The sequence below is a fragment of the Abramis brama genome, assembly GCF_963993115.1.
Source record: "Abramis brama genome assembly, chromosome: 7".
Taxonomy (NCBI): domain Eukaryota; kingdom Metazoa; phylum Chordata; class Actinopteri; order Cypriniformes; family Leuciscidae; genus Abramis; species Abramis brama.
This window is the reverse complement of record NC_139969.1, coordinates 22,041,395-22,063,466: the sequence shown is the minus strand read 5'-3', so window position 1 is coordinate 22,063,466 and position 22,072 is coordinate 22,041,395. Positions and strand designations below refer to the sequence as shown.

Sequence of the window (22,072 nt, the reverse complement as noted above, 5' to 3'; positions counted from 1 at the left end):
GCTGTGGAGTTTCTTGATTTTTGTTGGTTTTATCTCTGCTCCTGAACTTATTTTTGGTTCACTTTTAGCAGTTTGTGTTGTTTGTTTATTTTGTAATGTTCCGGATTTCTCTTTTTTATTATTATTATTTGTTGAGTGTCACCATTGTTGTGTTTTGTATGTCGAGTATTGATGTCAAAACACAAAATCTTGTGTTGCAAGATGATGTCACACCTTTCAAAGATAAATCTGAGCAGCTGCTTTACCATTGTGAAATATCCATCTACAAACAATTATGAATTTGCAATAAGATATTGGTAAATCTTTATGCTGAAATAACGCTAATAATAGTATAGTTTGACCAGTTTAGAATAAGCCAATTAGCCTAGCCTATTTTATATTCTAGATTGTCATTGTTTTAACAAATGTTTTCATTTGTCCCACTTCTGGCTTGGTTAGATCAGAAATTTTAATATGAATATACAAGGTCCAAAATCCCAAGCAAATGGAACACTAATCACCAGTATGGTGACTTCAAAACAATTACAGTAATGAACAATATAATTTCTTACAGTGGCATGGTTACAGACAACTTTATAATGTGAATTCACAGTAAAGAGCAGTGCACTGTGATGTCAGCATAATTTTGCTGTTGATTAACAGTAATTTGTAATAAAATGACCCAGCATGCAGTCATTTCACTGTAAATTTCTGACTACAGCAATTAATACTCTTTACCCTGTAAATACCCTGTAAATTACTTTTTTAAGATTTTTTACAGTGCAGAAACAAAGCTGCCTCAATAGAACCTTCTTATTTTAGTATGGCTTTATTTGCATTTTTGCCAAAAGGTTTTCAAGATCAGAACCTTATTAACTCAGGAATATAAAGACCCTAACAGTTTCACTGCTCCCCTGCATTTTGTTTTCAGGCTCTCTGCTTATTTGGTTGTAAAAACGTGAGCAGGGCCTTTGGCCAGAACCTTCAGGCTGCTCTGACCTGCCCTGAAATAGATGGCAGCCAAGTGGTAAACAACAGCATGTGGAGAATACATTGAGCAAGAGCCACAAACACAAGGCCACCACAAATCAGTTGCAACAATACTGCATGTTCGTCACCTCAGTCAATTACCAAGAATTCATCTAAGCTTGGAGCTTCCAAATCACTCGTTAATCTGTCCTGACAGATTATTCACATTCCTACCCCACATTCCTGCATTGTTTACTACTTTCCAATGAACAGTCTTTGATAATGTATCCAAATAAATCAAGTGATGGAGTATTATAATGACTAATAATTGATGCAATGAAATGAACATTCAGAGGCCACTACTGAAAATGCTTCTATGCTCACTGTAAAAAAAATCTGTAGAAATTACAGTATTACTGGAAGCTGCTTGCCAGTAACTTACTGTAGATTTAAATTGATGTTATTTACTGGCAACAGTTTGTTCAAAGTTAAATGAACATTAAACATTAACAAGTCTTTATCTTTACAGAATAAAACTAAAATAACAGCCTCATGCAAAGCATTCTGGGAACCAAAATCTGAAGGAAAAAAAAAACAGAAAAAGGTTGATGAAGATTTCTGGTTCCCAGAATGCTTTGCATTAGGTTGTTATTTTATAGTTTTATTCTGTAAAGACAAAGACTTGTTAATGTTTAATGTTCATTTAACTTTGAACAAACTGTTGCCAGTAAATAACATCAATTTAAATCTACAGTAAGTTACTGGCAAACAGCTGCAAATCTACAGCATTTTTTTTTACAGTGCTTCTTATTTGATACATTTTTCATTACCAACTCTTATCAGCAACAAAGTTAAGTATAAATAAATAAATATAATACAACAGTTCTTTAAAAAAAAAAAAAAATCACAAAACTCCTTCAAAACAGTTTCCAATAACGATTTAAAAGCATTTACTGTAGGAAGAGTTTTTTAAATTAGGGATTCTTTGAAGCTCATTCCATTCTTTAGTTGCAAAATAGGAAAAAGCTGATTTGCCAAACTCCGACCGTACCCGGGCAATTAGATTAATTTTTGTTTCTGATCTAGTACTGTAAGTATTAGATCAAAAAAAAAAAATATATATATATATATGTAGTCATTTACCTAACAACATCTTCATTATGAAACAAGTAAATGTGTTTTCCTTTTCACTTATAACGATGACCATCCTAAAGAATTATATAAAATACAATGGTGAGTACAAGAGCCGGTATTAATCACAAATCGTAGAAAGGCTTTTTTTTATAGATAAGTGCATGCATATAAATTACATCACAGTAATCAAACACTGGTGAAATGGCTGTATGCACAATTTTAATTCTGGCCTTAAAAGGAAAACATTTTTAAGTTTGAAAAAGAAATCCCAACTTTTACTTTTACTAAGTTAGATAAATGAACATTATAAGTTTGTTTGTTTTTTAAATAGAGGAATAACATTTAAGTGTAATAAATCCATTTGATATTTAATAAGTTAATTATTTAAGATTCTATTTCAAATGCATTTATTTTTTCTTATGTCATTCCTTTATTTTAAAAAACAAACAAACAATAAAAATACATTATTTATGTACTAATGGTCATTTTTTCTTTTCAAAATAAATGTTCTACTTTTTCCTTATTTAAAGTACTCCTTGTAATTCCACTTCCACAACTTGAGGGGTTGATTTAACATGTCCTGTCTGGCACTGAGTGTGTAAATACCCAAAGTCGTGTCTCTCTAAATTAAGTTCATTTAGAATGTTCTGGCTTTTGAAAAGCTGTCCCATCCTCCATGGGCCCAGCCTTTGTGAGCTGTCATTTTAATGGCACTTCTTTCAGTGCTCCCACTGTGTGGCTTTTCATAGAGGAAATCCAGCTTGGAATAGAATAGGCCCTCATAAAATCCACTTCCTCAATTCAACTCTCTGCCGAGTGTGCGTGAGGAAATAAGGCCCCTTTCATGCCCCCACATTCCTCAGAGGGACTCAGAAGTCCAGGTAAAGGGTTATCGCTATGGTAATGGCATTTGGCACTTCTATTTTCAAGCGCTCAGATTCAAACAGTGGTGTGAGTGTGTGTGTGTGTGTGTGGTGGAGGTATGGTATTTGTATGTGTTTCTAAAGTCTGCCCAGTGCCTGCTGCAGAAATAAACTGCAAATTAGAAGCTTTATCTTTGGGGATCGTTTTACACACATGGCAGTCGCTCCTGCGTCAGAGGGAGCGAGGGGAGGTGGGGGTGAGGACGAGATGGGCTGTCCAGTCCTGGTGCTCTCTTTCTGCACTGCAATGGAGAGAGATAGACGGCCTCTGCCATCTGCCCCCAGTCACTCCAACTGTTTGGGTTCAACATGATATAACAGAGTTATATGTGTAGAGACAGGCTTATGTGCTATGAACACCAGTTTGCTTTAATACTGTGTGTAAGGCTAAAAGGATGGTGTTGATATTAACAGGATGGTTGTGTTATTATTATATAACTCAGAATAGATCAGGATACTTTTTAGTATAGTTATTTTAATAAATCTGGTTAAAGAAATTAGAACTGCATTATTTAATACCTAATGCATGAAATATTGGCCTCACACCAATCAATGTGTTTCGTAAGTCTCTATGAACAGGCCTCACCTGAAATTCAGAATCATATATTGCAATCAGTGCCTGTCTATACGAACTTGCAGCATCTTGTATTTGGGTTTCGTCAGATTTTCCTAGCATCTTGTGTTTGCTTAAGAAAAAATAAGTTTTTGGAAAATATTGATCATGTTTAGTGCTAATTCAGTGCTATTAATAAAAAAAGAAAAAGTATTTTTTTTAATCCACGCCCAAAATGCGTAACACATCAGTGTATATAGAAATGAACAAATCCATGATGGAATAAAAGTGATTAGCCAGAAAATGGCTTATGATAAGTGATATAGAATTACAACATGCAATATTGACTTCTTTAAAACTAACATAATGATGTTGTATTATCTTCATCTAGGGCATTTTGGATTTTTTTTTTCTCAGCAAATGTTGACACAATTAGATTTAATTGTTTAAATTGATTAATTAATCAACATATGCATTTAATTTGATAAAACATTTTAATCAGTTGGCAGGACCTTATAGCAATGCATTGTATGGTGCCATGATCCTAACATTTCTTAGACAGTGTTCTGGTGTTTAATGTCGTCATGTAACGTAAATTGCAATAGTCTTTTCATCCCTGTTGTGACGTATATTGAAGTAAAAAAGCTTCTCGAACAAGAAAAAAAAAAAGTACAGCGGGACTTGATTTTGTCCATCAGGAATTGATTGGATGGTTTTGATTTGCTGTTGCTGTGATGTCATGTGAGTGACAGGTTGTCACGCCCTCGCGCCAGTAAACCTGTCATCAGAGAAGAGAAGAGATGTTGCTGCATGAGGGAGGGGAAAACATTTTGATTTAAGATTATGAGGGCACATTTGAAAAAAATATGTGCACGGATAAATAATTTATTAAAGGGTTAGTTCACCCAAAAATGAAAATTCTGTCAGTAATCACTCACCCTCATGTTGTTCCAACCCCGTAAGACTTTCGTTCATCTTCGGAACACAAATTAACATATTTTTGATTAAATCTGAGAGCTGGCTCACTTCTCCATAGGCTTCTATGTTATCGAAACTTGCCGGTCCAGAAAGTGAGTAAAGACAATGTTTAAAATATTCCAAATGACTTCAGTGGTTGTACGTCAGAACGTAGGCTCACTATTTGCCAGCATCACACGCATGACCAGCGTCGGCCAATAGTGAGCCTTCGTTCTGATGTACAACCCAGAAGCGCTGCGCTGTTACACTACGTGTACTCACTCAGAGGCCCACACAGAAGAAAATTAATAGTTGAATAAAGTCTTTTTTTTTTTTGCACAAAAAGTATTCTTGTCACTTGATAAACTTAAGGTTGAGCCACTGTAGTCACTTGGACTATTTTAACGATGTCTTTACTAACATTTCTGGGATGGCAGATAAAAATTACCTAGCAGCCTATGAAGGAGTGAGACAGCTCTCAGATTTCATAAAAATTAATTTGTGTTCCGAAGATGAACGAAAGTCTTAGGGGGTTGGAACAACATGAGGGTGAGTAATTACTATTACTGCAATATTCCATTAAAAATAAGAACTGACTATTTTGATTTCACAATGACTTTAAAGATAACATGCTGGTTATTTATTTTTCTATCTATCCATCTATTGCTTTATCTCTCAGTCTCTATCCATCTATCCATCTCTGAAATGCAGGCACATTTGTCCTGTCCTCTTCTTACTGTTGTCTTGTCTCCTCACTTTCAGGAAGGATCTAATATAACTGTGCGCCTCCTTGGTGCCCCATCCTCCTCCAGTCTCAGAGTTCTGTGCTGCACTTGCTGTGCCATAAATCAAAGCACTAAGCATAGCTTTGAAAGCTGAAATTAATCTCTGAATAATTGCTTTCAGGCAGCTATGCAATTTTTCTAAGCATTTGGAGCGAAGAGCACCTTCTGATTGCACAGAGGTACCCATCACTGTCACGCAGCCAATACCAAACGCACATTGTGATGTTATAATGTTAGTGGGGTGCAGGGGTAGAGGGGTGTATTGCGCTTCAGCTGGCAATGGCATCCCAACACTGTGCAACTGAGACCTGCTGAAAATTGATGGAATGAAAACATTATTATTCCCACAAATGCAACAAATTTAGCTGGATTCTCTGGTAATTCGACGAAATGTGCATCCAATAAGACCAATACACCATGAGTATAAAGCCAGTGCACTTGTAGTGGAAATCTATCTTCTAAAGGTTAAGAAGATCATTTTGATAGGTCATGGCTGTGGACGGGTGACACCCGTACATCACTCCGATACCTATGGAATCCCACAGAACTGATTTGCTGTGAATTAAAGACTCAGCGTGGTGCTGGAGTGTCTGGGATGATGGGAAGGAGACAGGTGTGATGAGTCCGGCTCCTGTCAGTGCAAGAACATACTCAGCACCTGCAGAGCCATCGAGAGGCCCGGGCACTGTTACAGCACGTCCTAGAGCAAGCTGGCTGGCATAAGCAGGCAGACAGGTGTGACTCTGAAGTTGAAGCGGAGGGCCGTAGAAGTATTAACTCCTTGCTCATAGGATTTCCCAGCATTGCACAGCTCTGCCTGTCTCAGCGAATCCACTCATATGCTAGCACTGACAAGCCCATCTCTCCTTTAGCACCCATAAACTGTTTCATAATCCAAATATAGGCCATGACTATTTACCTGTGGTAAATATTTACCTGCTATATGCTGTTATATTTTGTTTATATTAATAATATTATTTTATAATTTACTTATATTGTTTATATTTAAGTAAATTATGCTTATTTGAATTATTATAATTGCAGCCTTATTATCTGTAGTCTGGGAAAGACCAACTAAACTAAAGTTGAATGTTCCTCACTCCAGCTGAAATATTCTAGCTGTTCTGATAGTATGATAGTATTAATTCTCAGCTACAGTTGCATGCACAAGGCTTGAAGTCAAAGAGACTGCAATATAATAATTAGTTCTGCCAACAGTGGAGGGGGAAACACACTTAAGGTCTTTAGAATGTAACCTTGGATCCAGAGTGAGTGCCGCTGGTTCCACAGGCACCCACTAGGCAAGGTGACACTCTTGTATTTATATTGTTCTGCAACTGAGGACAGGAAAGTCCTGGCCTGCCCTAGTGTTTCTAGGAATTCTGCCATAATTTGTCAGGCATTGTGACTTGTAATCAAGAAATGTAATCAAATAAATTACACAAACCCATAAGATTGCTAATACAATGTGTGCTTGATCCTCATGTTGTAAGTCACATCGTAAGTTTGGCCTGTTATGTAGAACATCTGCTGGAACACTTCTGTGGTCATTTATGACACTTCTTGGTGACACTTTATTTTACAGTGTCCTTGTTACATAAGTTACATGTACTTACCATAGTAAAACAGTACATTATACATAATTACATGCAACTACCCTCAACCAAATCCTAATCCTACCCTAAACCTACAGTAAGTACATTAATTAATTGTTAATTAATATTACTCAGAACTTAAATATATTACACTGTAACAATGACACTTTAAAATAGTGTTACCCAATTTTGATCTCACATTTAGAATTTTATTATATAATAATAAATGCATTAATCTAAGAATAAATAGTTTATTATTAGCGTTAAAGGTCAGTTGCGTAAATAATTGAATGGTTGGATACCATACGTTAGCTTGGTGTGAGGAACCAAAAAGTTTATCAAATACTTTCTGGTTTGCTTTCATTTTAACAAAAAAGTAAATTTACCTCAAATGTTAGAAATCGTAAAAATTGGATGGTACAAGACCTGCGTATGAATGCGATCACTTAAAAATTAACTTTTTGCTTTGACTGAAGAGATATTACAGTGCACTCTGTCACCAGCAAGCTGAACATAATGAAGCATGAGCACACAAAGAGCACACCAGTTTATGTAATTCAGCTACAATAGAGTTAAAAGAAGTGAGATCAAAGATAAAAAAACAGAAATGAAATATAAAAGGATAATACAGTTTTTTTCGATTGCTAAACGACAGTGAGCACAACTGGAGCTACATGTGCAAAACTCTAACTACAGTCTGCACTACCAACAGTCACCTGAGCTACCTGATCACCTGATCACCTGCAAAACTCATTCCAAGCAACACAACTCTTAACACATGGCTCAAAACAGGCTCAGTGCAGCCAAACACTATGCACAACCCTCACTGAGATAACACACACTGTCACTCAGAACACACTGAGAGTAAAAACACTAGCATCAAACACCAATACAGAAAATACAAACTTTTCATCTTTACAGTTTGAACAATTTCAGTGACTTCATACAAAGTAATATTTTCTTCAAAGAAAAGAGTGACATTCTTTCACATGATTTATTTAAATTTTTAGAACATAATTCTTTAAGGTAAATGAAAATTAGCAGTTTGCTTCAATAGTCTGTAGTACAGTATTCTCTGAACCCAATGCTCAGTGGCCTAAACCCATTTGTCGAATCAGTCACTCTGTAGGCAAAACCTTCAGGTAGTTCAGGTAGTTAAGACACTGTTTGCAAATTTCATCCACTCTTTTTGCAAAACTCTAAACACATTCTCACTCACTAAAACACATTTTGCACTGTGTTGCAAAATGGTAAATACATGTGGCAAAAGTTAAACACAACTACAACACCGCTGTCATTGTTTACACACAACAACTCAAAATTGTTCACACTTGTTTCTAATGATGTGATCAAATCAGTTGTCTAGAATATAAGCCAGTTCAGAGTACACATGGGGCCCAGGTACGTTGAATGTTGATTCCAACAATGGATGGAAACAATGTGAGAGGCAGAGGAGGAAGAGTTTGTGTAAGAGGTGGTGGACGAGGAGGAAGAGTACAAGGACAACGAAGAGCAAGACCAAGACCAAGAATAGTAATTTCAGATCAAATTCGGGCAACTGTGATAGACCATGTTCTTGTTCATGGGATGACAATGAGGGAAGCAGGACAAAGAGTACAACCCAATTTGAGCAGATTCTCTGTGGCAACCATAATCAGGACATTCACAGAAGAGAACAGGTAAATGTATTGTTTTTCTAATTTGTGCGACTGAAAGTTTACTGTATACATTTGATACAGTACATCAGTTTGTCAGGGGACTGGGGAAAAAAGAAAAAAACTGTGTTCAAGCAATGAAAAACGAACTAGAGTTTGGTCCACATGAACTTCTGCTGTGCAGACTGTAGTTAGAGTTTTGCACGTGACTCCAGTTGTGCCCACTGTCGTTTAGCATTCGAAAAAAACTGTAATAAGAATGAAGAACAGAAAAAAATGAGCTAAGAACAAACATGCAACAAAATTAAGAGGTAATAATGATCATAGATATTTGATCCAGAGAACGTTGTTTTGTAATATTATAATAATGGTGAGACTGGAAAATGACTCGAGCGGGATCTGAATTTGGGTCGTCCGCACAAAAGCACCATCATGCAACGTGTTGGCACACGTGAAGCATCCATCAGGCCTTGTCCCTGCCTGAACTTCACTTAAAAAAGAAATGGAGGACTAGAATTTCTAGCTCCAGCCCTGTCCGTAGTGTAGCCATAGCGCACATGTTCACATGCGCCTTAATAGTGGTTAAGTGCTCATAGTGCTCCCGTGGGGATGCAGGTTCTGTGTCATTTTGCCGTAGTAGATCCCTATCGTGTGCTAGAATACAGTGTGAGTCAGAAGCATGCTAACTATAATCTGGTTCTGAGGTTACTTGTTTCATGGAAGATAACTTCATTAATGTTCTATTTACAGCAGGTTTGTTTTTCGGACTAAGAATTGGCCAACACAAGAATAAGTATTTCATTACATGCACTTGGAACTGTGCATGCATCTCTTCTTTTCCTCCAATGGCTAATGGTGTTAGCAGCAGGCAGGCAGGCCTCTTTATGTCTCTCTGCCCACAGAGGAATCTTGATGCGTTTGATATTCTCCTAACAGCTGCCGGAGACAGAACGGGGAATGCTGGGATTGCTATGTACAAGTGAAAATGTCAGGAGGCCTCCTGTACAGAGGGTGTTATTTATAAGGCTTAAAGGAAAGCGGAGAAGATCTGCTGGGTGTTAGAGCTTAGTTACGCAAAGAAATCAGCTCCATTACCTCTGCTTTTTTTTCTTCTTAAAAAGTTGGTTGGTTTATTTGTGCAGATAAAATGTAAACATGGCACTGATTAACGCAGCTGTCTGTCAATATAACCCACACACCACCATGTGTAAATTTATGGAAAGATAGCTGTTGCATAATTTATAAACACAGACACTAGGTGTCACTATACTTATTTAGTTCTCTGTTTTGTTGTTCACACAGGTATAGGGTATGGTAGACTAGCAGTTAAAATGTTTACACAAACATGGACTTGATCCCAGGCAATGTGGGAAATAATGAGTGTGATATTGTTTCTCATGATCATTGTCCTTGAAGTAGACATTTGTTTATTGTGGATATCAATAATAATAATAATAATAATAAATAGAATATCATATTTTAAATTAATAATAATAATTGATAATAATATTAAATATTTTTTCCTGGATCAAGAAAATGCTCTCGTAACAAAGGATCAGTGTCTAGGACTGACTTCTGGTATCCTCTCTACTCATAAAGCTATGATGTAATCCTGGTTTTGTTAAATCTACTCCCGAGGAAGTTTGAGATAATGAACCTTTTGCTATGACAACTCTGTGACCAGCTTCAAAGAATGGAACAGTCCAGGGTTGGGTCAAATTGTCAACGGATAACTGTATGAAGAATTGGGCCTCAGCAAACTTCCAAGGGGGCCTAAAGATGATTTATATAAGAAATATTTTGTTGTTGTTGTTTTAGCTTTTGATTCACCTCCTCAACAAGTGTATGTGTGTGTGTGTGTGTGTGTGTGTGTGTGTGTGTGTGTGTGTGTGTGTGTGTGTGTGTGTGTGTGTGTGTAGAAGAATAAAAACCTGTATATTTTTTAGTCTAATTTTAAAAGTGTGATTTTTAGACCTGGAAAAGTCATATAAATTAATAAAAATTGTATGACTCCATGGGAGTCTTTTTAAGTTAAATATACATTTTTCTAGTTATGCAAAGCCCTGGAAAGTCTTGTCAGGTAGAAATTGAGTCAAAATAATATTTAAAAATCCCTATTGTTTCTCCTTATCCAGTAAATCACAGCTAGAAAAGTCATGGGGCCTTCGAATGTTCTTGTAGTGCACCAGTTGGGTTATGTCTGCCTTGAGTATCAAGTTCAGTATCAAGTTGAGTATCGGTTAGTTTGAAACTTTCTAGAGCAGAGAGGAAGCTTTGTGCACTCCAGACATCAGTGTTGTTATGCTCTGGGTGCAGTGCCCTAAAACGCTGCCCTATTACTTCACTCCCGAAGTGCACCCCATGAACTCTCGGGAGCCATTTATCACAGGGGCCTGGCCCTCCAAGCAATCTCCCCTCTCTCTCTGCCTTCCTCTGCACATAAACAAAGTCTTGGTCGAGCAATTTGAACTTCATCAGTGCTCTGGCTAACTTTAGCCTTTCTGTTTGGGGGTGGGAGGGGGCTTCCATTCCCATAATACAACTTGCTCACCCCTACGGACATTTGACACAGCTGATCCCCCTCCCCTCCATATCGCTGCGTTCAGCCCCTTGCTCATCAGGACAGAACAGGCTAAGAGAGAGAGAGGGGACTGGTCCGGGGGGCAGAACCCAGAGCGGCTCATGTTTCGCAGGGCTGGGAACCCGTTGGCTATGGACTTGAGTTGAGATTTTGTGTTTTGTAGTTTCGAAAGGCAATCAGGAGGCTGGCGGCCTGGCCTCTTTGGTACAATGCTCCTGGATTCCAGCTGTTACAGTAGCAGGCACGATTCTAGGAATTGTTCCGTGCGCCAAGACACATCCACCTTACATCCCTGGACAAAGCCTGGCAAATGAGAGTTTTGAAGTGAGTGGAACAAGAGCGTACGAGTGACACTGGCTAGAACGGAATTCTCTGCAAGTTCCTGAACGGAAGCTGATCCTCCTGAGGACCTACCGTTGGAGTAGCTTGTCCAATTTCCTTATTTGGAGGGTTTTTCCTCATTTCTCACTTTTTGAATCTTTTGACATTGCCAATATGATGATCAAGGAGGCCTCGTTAAGGGAGGATCCTGACTTGCGGGGCGAACTGGCCTTTTTGGCCCGAGGCTGTGACTTTGTCCTTCCGTCACGGTTCAAGAAAAGGCTCAAGTCTTTCCAGCAAGCCCAGGTCAGTAGCCAACCTCTGTAGTTCAGTAAAGAATGCCATAGCTAACTCTCACATGCCAGACAAGACAAACTATTCACAGGCAGATACCAACGTGTTTATTAATAGGATAGTGTAAGGGGGTGAGGCAGGACAGGAATACAGTGTCCAAGTGTTGCGTACAGGAGCTTCGAGGAGGGGGGAGGGAGCGGACGGGCCGGGCCGGGTTTGAGCCACAGCTGTTCTCTTCAATACGTCCATTTGGTCCTGTCCTGCCTTCAGTAGATTTCTTCAAAATGTTTCTGTTTGATTAACAGTAAGACTGTGCCGTTTAGAAATAAGCGGCCTGAGGTGCACGCTATGACTCGAGGGTTTTACCCGGAGACCAGAATAAGAACAGTATGTCAAGACTATGTATAGAATGTGTTGGACATTTCCACAGCTTGTTATTAGAAGTTTAACCTTGGTGCCGCAATGTCCTGTCTGAAAAGAATGAAGTAAACTGACATCAGCTGTTAGTGTCGGGCCTGTGAATTAGACAGTAAGCATGCAGTGTTTTGAAGCACCATGCAACATGTCCCAATCATTTATCCAGTCCACAAAGAGTTGAGCCCAAATCACTCTACTTCACCATTATATCAATGAGCAAAAAATGCAGGTGGAAATAAAAGTAAACAAACCCCCTTGAAATGAAGTATTTGGCTTGTTTTGGTGAGGGCGAGAAGATTAGGTGGAAAATATCTGTCATATTTTTTGCTGAGGAGTTCCTGTCATCACATCGGCAGGAAAGTTGATGAGACCGAAGTTGATTGATCAACGTGAATATGCGGAACGAGAGCCAACATCCTCGCACAGCAAGTACCGGGAGAAAAGTTATCATAAAGATCGCTTGCGATTAAGTAGGCATTTTTAATGTCACAGACTACTTTAAAGGCATTGTTTACTTGTTAATTTGATACCGCATATTACTCTAAAAACTTTTGTAGAGATTGGACATGATGCTGAAGCAAATGCTTATGAGAAGATGTGCACTAAATATACAAAATATGTGCTGCCTTGATGTCTTCTCAATATTGAAGTCATTCCTGAAATTTTCTTTGTATTACTTGTACATCTTGTCACGCAATGGCGAACATGGTATATTTATATTAAACAACCACTGTAAACACCATTTTTTCATATCTACTGTTTGCTTCATGCACATCTTCAGCTGAACTTTTTAGCTTGGCTTCTTCGATCTGTTGTGGAATGACATTCATATTCAGGCCTTGTGAAGCAAATGTAGAACTTGGCCTAAAAGGTTGTCACACCCATGGAGACCCTTATTCTTTCTCTTATTGTTTCTTTCTCTGTATCTCAATAGATCCAGCCTGAGAAGAAACCTGGAACACCTCCTCCAACTCTTGCACCTGCACCCTCCTCGCCAATCCCACGGTCACCCAGTCCTCCGCCAGCCAAAGTGGTGGCCACGCCCCCACCCTCCTCCATAAACATTCCACGCTTCTACTTCCCCAAAGGCCTTCCAAACTGTGCAGCCAACTATGACGAGGCCATTGCCAAAATTGAGGCAGCCTTCACAGAGTTTGAGGAGGAGAAAGCTGACATTTATGAAATGGGGAAGATAGCAAAGGTGCATATGAAATGAGAACTGTTTTGCCTGAAATGAGATTCATAGTCTGAACCATTCTCATTGGCCTTAGATTGACAGCTTTGAACATGCAAGCTGACACTTGTTTTTCGAAGTCTTTGCCAGCAGATCTGCTTGCCAAATTGTATTGCCACAGCATTACGATGGATGCCGTCTCCAAACAACATTCTATTTTATTTTCTCACATTTTTAATAATATTTGAAAATTAGCATATAATGAAGAAATATTAACAGAATAATCCATCCTCACATTTACACTATGAGAATCAGATATTTGGACCCTTAAAGAGGATCAATCTTATTTATTTACATAAATAATTTTTTGTTTTTTCATAATTTAAGTAATATCGAGATTTAATAAAAATGTGTTATCGGCTTTTATTACTTTCTTTGACAGTACATGATTATAATTATGTATTAATTCATATTAATTAATTAATATTATAATTCAATGTCAATGCCATTTAAAATGCAACGAAAACAGAAAATTCACTCATTGCATTTCACAGGCATGCGGATGTCCCCTCTATTGGAAATCACCAATGTTCATTTGCGCTGGTGGAGAGAGAACAGGTTTTGTTTCTGTTCACTCATTCATTGCAACATTTAGAAAGTAAGTGTCAGCACACACATCACATCTTTATACATCTTGTGTGGCATTGGATTGAGACTTTCTGCCTTTATTCTTCTGTACAGGTTATTACACAGCTGCTACGATGATGCATCCAAGTTTGTTTACTTGCTGGCCAAACCAGGCTGCAATTACCTGGAACAAGAAGATTTCATCCCTCTATTACAGGTTGGAACATTGCTCTTGTGATTCATTGTTTTTTTTTACAGTGCATATAGCTGTGAAAAATAAACCTTTTGGAACCACCTGTATTTCTGCATCAGTGATTACTAAAAGTAGATATGAACATATGATAATGAATAAAAGAAGTCTTGGGTAAATGTAAAATAAAAAAATATGCGACCAGTGGATCTAAATGGTACACAATTTGTTTTGTTTTGTTAAAATTGTGAAAAAACAAAATGATTTGTTTTCCTGCTTTATATTATATTATATTATATTATATTATATTATATTATATTATATTATATTATATTATATTATATTATATTATATTATAATCTTTCCAAACTGACTGTCTCGTGTTGGATATTAGAGGCTATATTTTTATTATAGTTTGTAATAGTTGTTTTATTTATTTTTGTGTTATAAATAATGTTACATTTAATAAATTCATTACATAGGCAGTCTAAAGGAGCTTTGTAGACTTAAACTCAGTCTTGTTTTTGTTTTGTTTTTTGATTAGGACATTGTAGACACTCATCCAGGCCTGACATTTTTGAAAGATGCTCCTGAATTCCATTCCCGGTACATCACAACAGTAAGCATCTTTATGAAGGGCTCAATCACACAGACAGAAGTTTCTCATGGGGATAAGATTACAGGAATGGTGATTTTCTTGTCTTTGGAATATGCTGCTAAATTTTTTTTTTTTTTTTTTTACATCGTTTCACAACTTTTGGAGTGTCAGCGTCTGTCAACTGAGTTTGAAAGCCTTGTTAGCTTATTTAGGTGTTTACAGTAAATCAGATCCAGCGATCTGAGCTGGTGAAGCGTCGAAACAGTGAAACCTGGAGTGCGCCTGTATGTCTGTCTTTCTGTCTGTGGGACAGCTGCAACACGTGCTGCGAAGGGAGATGGAGGGGGTGGGAAGGGCAATGGCGTCAAAGTGGCCTGACATCACGGAAACACGGATGCCACCAAAGGTCTTGCACAACCCCATATTTAGACACTTCCTTGCACTGGTGCACTGGCTGACACACCCCAGTACCAATTTCTCCTATGAGGACTGATCTACCATGAAATGTTAATCCACACTGATGTCACTGTTTCTCTTGGAGCCTGAAGCATGGGGCCTTTGTCACCACAGGGCTAGATATAACCCAGTATGTCTCCATACGACCAGCCGCTAGACATCTGTACCTACAGGCAGAAAGAACTTCTGGATGGAATGTTCAGTAATATTTTAATTCAAATTGAAAATTCTGTCATCATTTACTCCAAACCTGTATGACTTGATATTTCAGAGCTGTGATGGATGGAAGAAGTAGAATCCAACAGTTGTATAAGCTTAATTAAGATGTCCCATTTCTCTCTGGTTTCAATGTGCACTTGGGCTGTTATTTTTAGAGTATCAGATTTCCACTACACGATTATCGTGGCCAAAATAGTCACATTAGTGATATTATTGCGTTATCTATTGAAATTGTGAATAAATAAATAATGCTATCAGTCTTTCATATGTAGAGTGTCTCACTATTGTCTGTCATCTCCAACAGTTTTGGGCAACAGTAGTAGCTACAAACTGCGTCATCATCGTCATATTTTTCTGCTTTATGATGAGTGCTAACCAGCATTAAGCTGCAATACCGCCACTTACTATGTTGGAGTGTCAACCTGAATTATTTAGGATATCATTTTTGTGTTTTTTTTTTATTTTTATTGAAGAACACTGTTATCATCAACACACCCATCGACACCCCTGATAAACATATTTGCTCTGCAAAATATCACTTCTTATCAAATGTGGCATCACTGAAATCCAGAGTATCATTTCTCAGTTAGGCTTTGACTAGAGGCCATTATGTAGAGAGATTATGGGTTCTGGAACTTGTTTAAACATTTTGGGCCAGATTTACTAAACAGGGCAAATTAGCATGAGAGCGCATTTCCAAAAAAGCGCAGATGGGAGTGGAAAGTTCTGTGTGTGATCTACTGACGACGCGCACATTAAAGAACACAGACACAGCCGGATAATTTCCATAATGACCAACGCAATCTACCAAGAGCAACGCAAATTAGCGTCTGGTTTAAAACATGCTTTTTGTGGGCTTTAAATAATAGCACCAATACCAGTAAATTGACTAGCGCAAATCTTAGGAAATCACCTTGCATGATTCATTTAAATACTCTCCTCCCATAAATTTTGCGTCTGAAAGGGAAATTTCTACAAATGCATATTCAATAAGGTCAGCCGCAAAAATAACCCTGTCCACGCCTCTTCAGCGCTAATTTTTCACTGTATGTCTTTAGTAAATCCTGACAATAGTTTTTTAATGCCAGCAGAGTTAGTAAATCTGGCCCCTAGGCTTTATGTATTTGGGTTTCATGATTATTATGATGTAGAACATGTAGAGAACATCTTAAAGTAACCGCTTCAAAGACTCTTTTTGGATTATGTCCAAAGTAGTAAATTCTTTTATTATCGATTGTTCCTAGATGGAGTGTTTTGGAGATTAAGCAAGCACTTTAGTCTAGGTCTTTTAAACTTTTCTTTAGAACTTTTTGACATCCTTAACTCCATGATGTCCTTTCTCTACTCTCCAGGTGATTCAGAGAATATTTTATACGGTTAATCGCTCCTGGACAGGCAAGATCAACATGACAGAGCTCAGAAGAAGCAACTTCCTCCAGGTAAACACTATTAAATGCCACCATAACTCTAGGCCTTCAATGTGTTGAATTCAATTTTCCAAACTCGAAGGGACTTTTTCATCATAAGCCACTCTTACCGTCTCACTAGACTCTCGCCCTGCTGGAAGAAGAGGACGACATCAATCAAATTACAGATTATTTCTCTTATGAGCACTTCTATGTCATTTACTGTAAGTTCTGGGAGCTGGACACTGACCATGACCTCTTCATTGACCCCAAGGACCTGGCCAGGTACAATGACCATGGTAAGTACACAGTGAACCTGGTTTTGCTCTAGACGAGTGTCATTTGTTAGCTTTTATCACTATTTAAAAGGAGAATTTACCCAAAAATGAAAGTTCTGTTATCATTTACTAATTTCTGGGTAAACTATCCCTTCCATGAACTTGTGAGTGTCATTCACTGTGTGGTACTGAGAAACGGCTTTTGATGTGTCTCTACTCTGTTCTTCTTTGCAAAGCTTCATCAAGCAGAATCATTGAGAGGCTGTTCTCAGGATCTGTTACAAGGTAGGACCTGCTGGGGAGAAATAAAGTAGTATCTGAGATTTACTTGGGTGGCACATGTAGCTTATGATACAAGTTTGTTCTTTCTTCTAGGGGAAACTCAGTGCAGAGAGAAGGAAGAATGAGCTACGCTGAGTTTGTTTGGTTCCTCATTTCAGAAGAGGACAAAAAGAACCCCACGAGGTAACAACAGATGAGATATCACAAATATGATTGCAAATTCTAGGTCAGTTTTGAGAACGTGTTATAGTTTTTGGTATTTTAAATAACTCTGAAATAAAATATAAATTTTAAATAAAAAACTTGAGGTGCGGTGACCATTTACTGTTGCTGAGCGAACTTTTGCTGATGAAATCCAATAATTTTAAAAGAAATCGGCTTGATCAGGAGTTTCACGTGAGGGTGATCAAGTTCCCCAGGCAGATTTCGCTCATGAGAAAAAGCTGTTTGGTTCGAAAGGGACTTATGTGTGAGCTGTGCTTTATACATCACTACATTAACAATGGACAATGACTTCGAAAAACAAGGACAAATTTCACTGAAATATCACTAATGTGACCAAACCTTTAAACATAAACAATAAAAATTAGAAATGTTGCCTTGGCAACTAGCTGAAATAAGTAAATTATAATAAAATAAAATAAATAAAAGTAAATAACTAATAAAAAATGATTAAAGAACATTACAAAATTGCTTAAACTAAAATTAAAAAGAAAACTGATCATATAAAAATAAAAGCTAATTCAAAATATTAATAAATATGATAATAGTATGTAAATAATACTAAAACTTTTGTTTTTAAAAAGGTGTTATGATTGATTGATAAATTAACTAGGCCCATATAAATTTAGAATCCAGTCTATCTTTTCTGGAACATAAATAGAGATTGATGGCCTAAAAGGTATTTAGACATTGAAGCCTAAGTTATGACAAAATATCAAACAAATATGCATTTTTAACAGAAGGGTAGTACAAACACTGTTTGAAGTGTAAAAATGCCTAAAAGTGTCCAAATACTTTTTGGGGCCTACTAAAATAACGATAACTCTCTCTCTCTGTTCAGTATAGAGTACTGGTTCCGCTGTATGGATATGGATGGAGATGGTGTTCTGTCCATGTTTGAACTGGAGTTTTTCTATGAGGAGCAGTGTGAACGCATGGAGGGGATGGGCATTGAACCACTGCCCTTCCAGGATCTCCTGTGCCAGATGCTGGACTTAGTTAAACCAGAATGCCCAGGTAACACACCCATTCTGATCCTCTCAAACTCATAGCTCCATCTCACCCATATTATATTCAGTCAAAACAGGAAGAACATGAGGCTACCTCTAAAGTAGAAATAACACACATAGTCTTAGTGTGTAGTATACATGCTTTAATCCCATGTTCTGATCCCATTCCTTTCTCTTTCTCACTAAATTTCCTGTCATTCTAGAGTTTCATGTCAGTTAAAAGCCCATAAATGACAATAAAAAGCACCACCATGAATTTACTGAAAGTAGCTTTAAATAAAAGTGTCTGCCAAATGTAAAAATGTCAATGTAAGATATTGATAAATTGTATACCTTGAATGCTCAGGAATTTGCCTGTCAAATGAATACAGTAAATGTACAGTGCATGTAATGTAAACAACTGATGATGTCTCTTGGCAGGTAAAATCACTCTTCGAGATTTGAAGCGCTGCAGGATGGCACATATATTCTACGACACATTCTTCAATCTGGAGAAGTACCTGGACCATGAGCAGAGAGATCCCTTTGCAGTGCAGAAGGTACGAGTTTAATGGGTTGCATTTATGTCCAGATCCACTGTGCTGGATGTTATCCATGTTAGTACTCTGAGCATTCTGTAACTGTAAGTGTGTGTGTGTATCAGGATTTGGATAGTGACGGTCCAGAGCCCTCAGACTGGGACAAGTATGCTTCCGAAGAGTATGAGATTCTTGTGGCAGAGGAGACGGCCAATGAACAGCTACGAGAGGGGTGAGTCAATGCGCTCTGTAATGGAATGAATTCGCTACAGAGTTCATTACATTGCATAGAGATGAGATACTAACTATATGTGGTTGAACTTCATATAGCAGAGGAGTATGAAGCTTAACTGTTGCATGCTTGCTTTTGCAGATCTTTCGACGACGATTACGAGTCCGATGAGCTCACGGTCTCCTCAGACATTGGAAGTAAAATGGATAAGCTGGTCATATCTGATTTATCGGCATAAGTTGCCGTTTTTGTCTACACACCATGACGTTAAATGGAGAACCACCACGCCATATTTTCCCTGACGTGTCAAAAAGGGAAAAATGTTTTTCTACATTTCATTAAGGACATTTGTGTGTGTGTGTGCATGTGTGCAATAGAACCACATCTAAAACCAAAAGGCTTCAGACACCCACAAAAAGGCTTTATGTGCAATATGTCTTAACATGTAAATGTAAACTCAATGTTTTTCACTCTCATACTGATAATTACATCCACTCCCAAACTAAACTGCCGGCTGGTTCCATCCACCCTTCACAAAGACTTTGATGTGAAAAAATGTGGGACTTTTTAGTAACTTAAGAATGAGTTTAGAATGTGCTTTAATGTGAGTGAAACTATATGTAATGCTGCCATATATTTTTGCAGGGTGGGGAGGGAAATACTAGAGAGACTTTATACTTGTGTGGCCCGTAATTCACGGAAACTAGTCCTCTCAGATTAAACCAGACATTTAAGTCATGAGATCAGCACATATCTTGTGCTATGCTGTGTTGCACATTATGTTTAAGGGACGTGGCAACGGTGCAAACGTGTTGCTCCCAGTGGTCACTGATGGTATTGCATGTTGTTGCTTAAAGAAAAGACTTTTTAAGTGTTTGAACTTAATTACAGACATAAAACCTCCTTTTACATATTTCCAGATGAACTGACCAGGACAATCTTAGACTTGAAAGTGCTTTTTGGAAATGTCCTTTCTCAGCTATATGATGTTTTTATCTGGGGTTGAAATGGTCACATCTTTTTCAAGAAATGTAAAACGTGAAATATATATATACTATATATATATAAATTCATCATACTTTTCATCCTCAGTGTACAGAGACATTTGTCCTATAGCATTTTGTGTATGTATTTAATTTCACCTGTAATCATGTAAAGAGAGCTGTAACATACTATTTATTTGGCGTGGACATTAACTCACAGTCCCTTTGACCCCTGACCCCTTGGTTGACCACTCAATCAAGTCACCAAAATTCAGTGCTATTAACTAGAGTTTCCACATTTAAAGTCAATCATATAATGTGCAATGAATTGGAATTGCAAAAATAACCATCTCATAGTGGTCTTCCATTGGTTGGTCAAACAGGTAGTCCCACCCCGAACGCACGCCATTGGGTTGAAAGCGCCACAGAGCCACAATGTTTACAGGGAAATCAACCTACGCTTGCTTATAGTTCTCTGCACATTAAATTGGAGGGATTGGAGAAATTGTTTTTTTATCCAAAATGACAGACTTCAGCTTTACTGATAGAATGTCTCTTAGTGCTGGCCAGCCAGATCAGTGATTTACAAATGTCTCTCTGTGTGCTTGATGGCCAAACCTCCCTCCACTCGATCACACTCTTTGGTTTATGTAATTAGTGTAATATATTTATATATGTGAAGTGGTTTTGTTTGTTTGTTTGTTTGTTTTTGTTTGGCCAGCCATTTTATGGTTTACCAATAGCTTTTCCTTGTACTGTAGTCTAGCTCTTTTTTGACCTAGGACATTTATTTTATATAGCCACTGTAAATGTCTTTGTATTTTATTTTTCCCATGTGATTTACTCTGCCACTGAGTGGTAGGGGACATTTAAATTATGATATATCTCTAACTGCCAGTGTTATATAATGTGCATTAAGCTGAGTGGACAGGGGCTTTATGAAGGAATTCAATATGAAATTGCTGACAGGTGACAATCAACTGGACATGTTTCTGCCATTAATGACATGCAAGTAGCACTTAGAAAAAAAACAGAGCAATACAACTGCTGTAGTGTTACACTTTTATCAGGACTATTAGACATTAAAACACAAAGCTGAAAGTAAACTTGACTAACGCTACAATCCTGGTTCATCATTTTTATCACTAGCACATTGAGCGCTATGCAAATCTGATCTTCTGGACAGCTATTGGCAGCTACAGAAGCTGTAAACAACAAAACTTGTTAGTGTGCAACTTTTTTCTTCTTTTTATCTTTTTTGAGTTTTATATCTTTCCACGTGTTCTTTTTTCTTTTGGATCTGATATGCCTTGCTTGTAGATGGTGAAAGACGGGACTTGAGTAGCTTGATCTCTTAAGTGCTCTGATGAGATGGCTCTGGTGTTCGCATGAATTTTCCCTCTTTTTTTTTCTTTTGGAAAATTATGAAAATAAATAAAAATGTTAATTCATGCAATGCCTACAGGCTTTTCATTCATGACAGTAGGAAGGTGTATGTGCCAAAGCTGGTCTTACTTAAAGGGATAGTTCACCCCAAAAAAACAATTCTGTCATTAATTACTCACCCTAAAATTACTCACTCAAAAAGTTCATAAAGAGATCGTAAAACTAAGCCATACGAATAGTGCGGTTTAGTCCAATTTTTCTGAAGAGACTCGGTCACTTTATATGATGAACTGATTGAATTTAGGCTTTTAATCACATATAAACATTG

At 37.6% G+C, this 22,072-nt stretch overlaps 1 protein-coding gene across 4 annotated transcripts in view; it reads left to right on the top strand.

The window, feature by feature from the left end:
* ppp2r3a (protein phosphatase 2, regulatory subunit B'', alpha) overlaps nucleotides 1-21,810 on the top strand; it is a 92,272-nt gene extending 70,462 nt beyond the window's left edge. For 3 of the 4 annotated variants that reach the window (XM_084120501.1, XM_084120499.1, XM_084120500.1), the window contains 12 exons: nucleotides 13,098-13,364; nucleotides 13,892-13,995; nucleotides 14,079-14,181; nucleotides 14,699-14,773; nucleotides 16,780-16,866; nucleotides 16,976-17,132; nucleotides 17,348-17,396; nucleotides 17,487-17,576; nucleotides 18,457-18,632; nucleotides 19,046-19,164; nucleotides 19,269-19,375; nucleotides 19,517-21,810. In XM_084120501.1, coding sequence (XP_083976627.1) covers nucleotides 13,098-13,364; nucleotides 13,892-13,995; nucleotides 14,079-14,181; nucleotides 14,699-14,773; nucleotides 16,780-16,866; nucleotides 16,976-17,132; nucleotides 17,348-17,396; nucleotides 17,487-17,576; nucleotides 18,457-18,632; nucleotides 19,046-19,164; nucleotides 19,269-19,375; nucleotides 19,517-19,613 — 1,431 coding nt within the window. In that variant the 3' untranslated portion in view covers nucleotides 19,614-21,810. Of the gene's footprint in view, nucleotides 1-11,014; nucleotides 11,759-13,097; nucleotides 13,365-13,891; nucleotides 13,996-14,078; nucleotides 14,182-14,698; nucleotides 14,774-16,779; nucleotides 16,867-16,975; nucleotides 17,133-17,347; nucleotides 17,397-17,486; nucleotides 17,577-18,456; nucleotides 18,633-19,045; nucleotides 19,165-19,268; nucleotides 19,376-19,516 lie in introns of those variants that run through there. The other variant, XM_084120502.1, reaches the window with a different exon arrangement.
* The last annotated feature ends 262 nt before the right edge of the window (nucleotides 21,811-22,072 follow it).